Source organism: Mastomys coucha, unplaced genomic scaffold (assembly GCF_008632895.1).
Source record: "Mastomys coucha isolate ucsf_1 unplaced genomic scaffold, UCSF_Mcou_1 pScaffold3, whole genome shotgun sequence".
Classification (NCBI taxonomy): domain Eukaryota; kingdom Metazoa; phylum Chordata; class Mammalia; order Rodentia; family Muridae; genus Mastomys; species Mastomys coucha.
This window is the reverse complement of record NW_022196909.1, coordinates 49,123,706-49,131,148: the sequence shown is the minus strand read 5'-3', so window position 1 is coordinate 49,131,148 and position 7,443 is coordinate 49,123,706. Positions and strand designations below refer to the sequence as shown.

Below are 7,443 nucleotides of genomic sequence, written 5' to 3'. Positions count from 1 at the left end.
AAATGATTTTACTGTTAAAATTCTCAGAATTAGATAAATACGCCATCATTTCTAGTCAGACTGACTTTACACAATCGCTTTGTGCTACCTTCTGATCATGGGCTAAAAATGAGTACCAGGTGGGTGTGTAGGAACAGAAACTGAAAAGGCCTTCCCCTAGTCATTCCCTGAAGGTTTCAGAGGATGAGCCTTGGCATTTCCTCCCATTCTCACGGGGATCATGAGCTGTCCCTGCTCCTCTCAGTGCTCTGCTCTCATGCATGGGTGTACATGAAAGGTCCCACTCACCCAGCTCTGTCTGGAGTTTCTCTGGAGAAAGAAAAAGAAAAATATTTTAAGGAATTTGGTCTAAAGGAGAGGAAAGGAAAGAAACTTTCCAGAAATAAAAGTGAGCTGCACATTTTATTCAAGGACTCAATTTACTTAAAAAGTATGAAAAGCAGAAAATTAATTCTTCCTATGGACCACCTGGTGACATAGATCTTACTTTTTTACAACAAAAAACTGTCAGTTCTACTACCGTCAATTCAATTTGTTTCTACTGATACTAAGCGCTAGTAAAACATATGTATTATTTTTATAAATGAGTGCTAAGTATGAACTATAAAGCCATAAACAAGTATTACTTAGACTTCCAAACTGGGGTTGTATGACATTGAATTAACGTTAACACAACATTTACTTTTAACTCTTTAATGCATCCTTTGCTCACATCAGCAACACATCCAAACAGAGTGTCCTAAAAGTCTCAGTTCAATTTAAAATGTTTAAAGACATAAGTAGCAAAGTCTAGCTGGTTGGTTCACACCTATAGTAACATAGTAACAACCCTCAGTAGGCTCAGCCAGGAGGACTACAGTGAGTTTGAGACCAGCCTGGATTATAGACTGAGACTGTCTCAAAAGAAATACAAATGTCTATTAGATAATGTCAGATAGATAAGACAAAGAGATAGACAGATAGATGGTAGATAATTGGATGGATACACAGATAATTGGATGAATGGATAGATAGGTGACAGACAGGTAGATGACAGACATTTAGAAAGACAGGTGATTGATACATGATGATATATTATAGATAGATGATTGATCATTGATAGATGATTAGATAGATAATGTTGATTGGTAGATAGATATGTGATAACTAGATGGTGGATTAGACACATGATGATGGATTGTTAAATGATGGATATAGATAAATGGTTGATAGATGGGAAACAGCAGATAGATGATTGATAGATTAGATATGTAAGTGGTAGGTGATAGATAATAGATGGTAAATAGAGCTTTATCATTGAGCATGAGGATTTTCTGGGCTCTTAGAATCATTAAATGCTACTCTTCTTTTCTGCTCTAACTTCTAACAACATAGGACACATCTGACACTACTGTTTTGTACGTTTTGATTATTGATTATTGTTTTTGTTACTACTTATTGACAAGACTATAACTAAGAAGCTGTCAAAGAAACCATCCCATTCTGTTTCCATTGGTTCCTGGAAGCAACTGGCACAGTACAGGAAAATGTCTCAGTTAAAGGACTGTTCTAATTATATTTCCAATGTGTTGAACATCTGTGAGGCGAAATCAACACAGTGGAGTAAAACGTTGAACTTGAAAATTACTGAAATACTGTGAATGTTCATAAATTTTAATATATTATATAAATGTGATTAAAGAAAAATAAGAGTTGCTGCTGAGCAGTCCCCGGAACTGGAGGTCCACCCGCAGTGCCCAAGCCAAAGCACTGACCTGGCAGAGCGATGGTGGCTTCCTGAGTCTCTCTGAGGCCATGGTTGTAGATGAAGCAGGAAATGGTCTCTACACTGTCATTCCTGACCACCAGTGTGTCTTCCACATAGAACAGCCCATCTTCACCCAGCACATGATTCTCAGAGAAACTCATCAACCTTTCTCCCCAGGTGCCCTCCCAGTAGACCTCAGGCTCAGGGAACCAGCCTTGGGACGTGCACACGAGCTGGACCTGTCCTTCTCCAGGTCCCTCCACATGGATGTTTGGGGAAGAACCTAGAGCTGAAGAGAGAGCATCCTTGAATCCCAGAGAACACAGATCAAACCAAGACCTGGGGTGGTCCTTCCTAGGGAAGAGGTGGGAGCCCACAGCCCGGGAAGCAGGCAATGGTACCAGAGCTTCTTCCCATTCAGACGGAGTTCTGGTTGTTTATTTGTATCTTTAACGTTAGCCTCTGACCATGCTCTTCTTCAGACTCAGTCGGTGAAAGGGGGAGGAGGGGAACATGACAGTTTGTTTTGTGACTCTGGCACTTTGGAAATGTGGTGTGATTTATTCATAAGGACGTCTGTGCCCTAATTTGTTCACAATGACATCTCTGCCCTCATCTTTGCTTCTCATGTTCTCTGTACTAGGCACCTTGTCTGCCATTTTGAATGATATCAGAACTCTAGTTTCAACGACACATTTATTATTAACTCAGAAATTACATTCATGGGCTACTTTCATTTCTTCCGTGGTTTGTTAGGCTCTGTGGGCAGTTGCAGTTTTGGTATGCGGTAAAATGGTTGAGAAATTACTGTACATTTTCTGCAGTCGGGAAATCTATTTTAGACTAGTTTGTCTAAATCATGGAGTGCCTTTTTTAAACGTTACAACTGTTTATATCACTGGCTGAGAAAACGGATGAGTAAGTGTTTCACTTGCACCCACAGAAAACACTTGACTTAATTGTCAATGTCCCTGAGTGTGACATGAATCAGTGTCCAGCTCTACATACAGCTTAGAAACACCGATTCTCACATCCAATTATTGAACCAATTGAAACAATTATAGCCACAAGTGTCAAGAAAAAATGTTCTGTGTGATGTTTCTAAAAAAAAAACCCCAAACAAATAAAAAAACAAACAAACAAGCAGACAAATGCCCCATAAAATCGGAGCTGATGTATAAGGCCCATCGCTCCACTTCGGGAAAAACATCCAAGGGAATTTAAGCTCATATGTGTTCACTGAAGAAAGAACCTTTCTCAACATTCACACTATAGGATTGGCCCCAGATATCCATTCACTGATGAGCAGATAGCTAAGTAATGGTGTTTTGTTAAATTTTATTTTATGTGTGTGCATGTGTTTTGCGTATGCATCTGCATCATGTGTGTGCCTTGTGCCTGTGGAGTCCAGAGATGACATTGAATCCCCTGGAATCGAAATAACAGATAGTGTGAGCTGCTGTGTGGGTGCTGGGAATCAAACCTGGGTTCTCTGGAGGAGCAACATGGGGTCTTAAGTGCTGAGCCCACTTTATTTACTGAAAAAGAACTAAAATAAGTCATTCACAGAAAATGGATGGAACTGGAGACCATGGTATTAAGCAGAAAGGGATGATGGGAGGTGACAGGAGAAGGCATGGGTAAATATGGTCAAAGGCCATGATAAACTTAAGGAGAACACCACAAGACCCATCACTTTGCATAAGGAACACATGCTAATGGGTTTTTCAAGAGCAAAGACAGAACTGCATTGGCCAGAGAGGCCAGTGTTCCCAGAGAATGAAACAACTGGATTTGCCTGATCTTCCCTTCAGCGTAGAGAGTGGTTGTGACAGAGTGCACAAGACCTCAAGCTAGACAAAATTCCAGCATAGATGGGGAGGTGAGCATGAATCCTATGCCCATATGAGAAGATATTGACGACTGATAACTGCTAGGAGCAGGGAGTCAATTTTCCTTAAGGCGTGCAGCCCCTGGTAGGTTGAGCAAACTCATCAGATGGTCACAATCGAATATGTGGACATATCCAGCACAATTCGTACTGGATAGAAGGAAGAGAAGAGGAGGGGAAGCCATGATTGTAAGGGTAGAGAAGCGGGTGGAGTTTAGGAGGGGTGGATGAGGGGAAGGATATGATCAAAATACAGTACATGAAATTCTCAAAGAATTAATTAAAAAAATGAAGAAGAAGGACTGGAGAGATGGCTCAGTGGTCAAGAGCACTGACTATTCTTCTGAAGGACCTAGATTTTGTCCCCAGCACCCACCTGATAGTTCACAATCATCTCTAACTCCAGTTCCAGGGGATCTGACCCTCTTCTGGCCTCCATGGGCACTGAGCACATAGATGGTGACAGACATACAGCCAGGCAGAATATTCCCATACACACAATAAAAGCAAATAATTTTTATTTAAAAAATGAGTAAGAAAAAAAAAGAAATGTCCTCTTTCAGTGATTGAAAAGGATTTTGCAAGAGGTGTCACAGTTCCCACAGGTGAGTGGATCCATCCCCCTTGTACCCCCTTGTGCCCCTTGTGCCCCTGGGCAGATACTCACCAGCCACTTGGAGTAGCACGCTGGCCTCTCTCCAGTAGTCCCCCTCCTGGAAGCGGCACCAGTACTGGCCGTCGTCACTTGGCTGGACCTGGCGAATCTTTAGAGCCACACTCCCTTCTTCAGTGCTGTCCTCCGTCCACTCTGTCCGGCCTCCGTACCCCTCCATCGGTAGCCCGGTCACCTCAGCTCCATCCCGGTACACAATCACAGGCGTGTCAGGGTCTGAGCGGTACCACCTCACCTCCATGTGTGCCGTGGTCCTCTTGGGGAGGAGCTGACAGGTTAGCAGGGCATCTTCCCCGACTTTGGCCAGGATAGGGAGGGCAGGACCGACCACTCTGAAGTCATCTACAAAACATGGAAAGAGGAAACAGAGACTCGAGCCAGAGGAGCAACATGCTTGCTTTGAATAGCCAAGGTACTGGAACTCGTTAACAGAAGACAGGAAAGGATTTAATGTCAATGTTTCAGAGAATTAAACATGGAAGTGTGTACATTTCCTGGTTAAAAAAATAAACTCTGTGTGTTCTACAATTTAAAAATTTGAACCTGAATGTGTCACCAGTTGGGAGGTAACTCCACCGTTAATGAGCTTTCAGAAGTTTTCTTTAAAGTGTTTTATTTTTAATTATGCACACTTGTGTGGGTACACACATGTGTGTGCAGACCAGAACAAAGGAGCGGGTCCCCTGGAGCTGGCTTATGCATGGTTTTGAGTCATCGGCAGGAGGTGCTGGGAACTGAACTTGGGTCTCTGGAAGAGCTTTTAGCACTCTTAACTGAGCCACCTCCTCAGCCCTGAGTGTCGCAGCCTTAAACCATCCATCTTTAAGATCCCAAAAGCAACCACATCTCAGGTTTATTCCCAGATAAATTAATATGTGAGTTGATGTTCCCTTGGGAACTTAATCTTGATTCTGGAGTCATTTTGAGTTTAGGTTAACAGCGATGCCACGGGGTCCTTCCACCTTCCAGGGTCACTCATCCCAAGGAAGGAGCTGATTTGGTGTTTTAATTTCCTCCTGGAGAAGGCAAGAGTCCAGTAAACAGCAAATGTGGGTTTCACAAAAGTGTCTCATGGTGGGTTAGAGGCAAGGCTTGCCTAGAAGGTTTGAGTCTTCCGATCAAACTTTAAGTCATGGTCTTTGATATCGGAAAATCAAAGATATGTTTGATAATTCTGTATATTGTGATGCTTGAGAAGTTCATGTCATGGATACCCATTCTTCTTCTATAGTCCCAGCACTGGGGAGGTGAAAGCAGGAAGGATCAGGAAGGAGGTCAAGGTCATCTTGGCTACCAGGTGAGTTAGAGGCCAGACTGAGTAGGCCCAAAATCCTGCGTAGGGAGGAGGAGGAAGTGGAAGTTTAGCAGGGAAAAGCTTGATCCAGGGTTCAAATCCCAGGATCCACATGGTGGGAGAGGAGAACCAGCTAAGGCAAATTGTTTTCTAACTCTCATACGCAAGCTGCAGTGTACACCCCCCATACACTGTACATGCATTTGCCCCCCATACACCCCCCCACAAATGTATCATTAAAAACTAATAAAAGTAGTCATAAAGGTACTCTTAACTTAGATTTAAGATGAAATAACATAGATACTGCTCAAAATTCTCACCAGAACTTAGACAGAGATCTTGTGGCTTTCACTGGTGGGATTTACATGTGCGGTCTTCCCCGCAGAGTTGAGTATTATATGAAAACTGCGCATGCTCCAGCTACGGATTCCAGTTGCGCTTTCCAGGTGACTTCCAGTGCGGCCTAAAGTTGTTACTCGCACCCAAGAGGTGAGCAAATAAGTCAAGGAAGCTGCGTGTGTGGATGTGGGGGTGTGGGTAGGTGGGGGGCTGGTTGGGAAAACCCAGTGTGAGCCTGCACCCCTTTGAGTTACTGCACTGTTGGGTCGGGTTTGAGATTGTGCATTTTAGATCCCCTGGGCATGACAGCGATGGGGAGGGGGAAGGGACCCTACCTGGGTGCTTTATAGTCAGCAAAACGAAGAGGAAGGAGGCAGCCACGCCAGAGAGACTATACCGTGGGCAATCCACCATGCTCCCTGGAGCAAACAGAAGAAAGTGCAGCTGTGATTACCCACCATGCCCTGCAGTTTCTGTGTTGTTTGTTTGTTTTGTTAACTTAACACAAGCTAGAGTCATCTGAGAAAAGAGATTTTTCAACTGAGGAACTACCTGCGTCAGGTTGGCCTATGGACAAATCTGTGCGGGAATTTTCTTGATTAATGATTGATGATGGAAGGCCCAGCCCACTATGGGCGGTGCTACCCCTGGGCAGGTGGGTTTGCATGATAGAAAAAAGCAAGCTGAGCAAGCCAGTGCAGTGTTGCTCCGTGGCCTCTGCCTCAGTGCCTGCCTCCAGGTTTCTGCTTGAGTTCCTGCCCTGGTTTCCCTTCATAGTGGACTGCTGGCTGTAAGACGAAACTAACCCTTTCTTTCCCGGGTTGCTTTTGGTCTTGACGTTTACCACAGCAATAGCAAGCTAACTGGGATGTCTGATGGCAATGCTATCTTAATAAACATTAGGACCAAACCTGTCATCATCAGATCAGGGTCTGGCCCCGTTCCTTTCAGTTATTGATCCCAGTTGACTCCCTCACTCACATCTGAGCTCTCCCTATGGGGCTACACTATACATTATCCCTCAGGCTCCTCCGTCTCAGGTCTCACTTAGTCCAGCTGTCTTCTAACTTGCTATGTAGTCAAGGATGGCCTTGAATTCCTTCCTCTACCTCTTGTGAATCCTGAGATTGAAGTAATATACACCAGGAGGCAGATACTGAGAAGGAAGAGGTAAGAGGATGTCTGGTTTGGGGCCAACCTGAGCTGAAGGAAGTTTTCGATTGAGCTAAAGGGACAATGTTGTTAAAAAGAGGAAAACTCAGCTTGTGGCGACTCACTATAATCTCAGCACTCAGAAGGCTGAGGCAGGAGGATTGCCATGTGTTGGAAATCTGCACTGGCTATAGAGTGGGAGCCTGTGTCAAAATATTACTCTCTCAAAAATGTGCAGTGGAGATCAACAGGAAGTAAGAGCCATTGCCTGACAGGATGCTGGCTGTGCGTAGCCCCTGGCTGTGCGTAGCCATCTTAGTTGACTCCTCCCCGCCCCCACTCCCATG

General features: G+C 44.1%; 1 protein-coding gene across 1 annotated transcript in view; it reads right to left on the bottom strand.

Moving 5' to 3' along the window:
* The window catches only part of Btnl2 (butyrophilin like 2), a 13,984-nt gene extending 7,521 nt beyond the window's left edge, over positions 1-6,463 (bottom strand). Inside the window, exons 1-4 of the mRNA XM_031347013.1 lie at positions 6,280-6,463; positions 4,306-4,653; positions 1,755-2,036; positions 289-309 (exon numbers count right to left, since the gene is read on the bottom strand). Coding sequence (XP_031202873.1) covers positions 289-309; positions 1,755-2,036; positions 4,306-4,653; positions 6,280-6,358 — 730 coding nt within the window. The 5' untranslated portion in view covers positions 6,359-6,463. The remainder of the gene's footprint in view (positions 1-288; positions 310-1,754; positions 2,037-4,305; positions 4,654-6,279) is intronic.
* Positions 6,464-7,443: the final 980 nt, after the last annotated feature.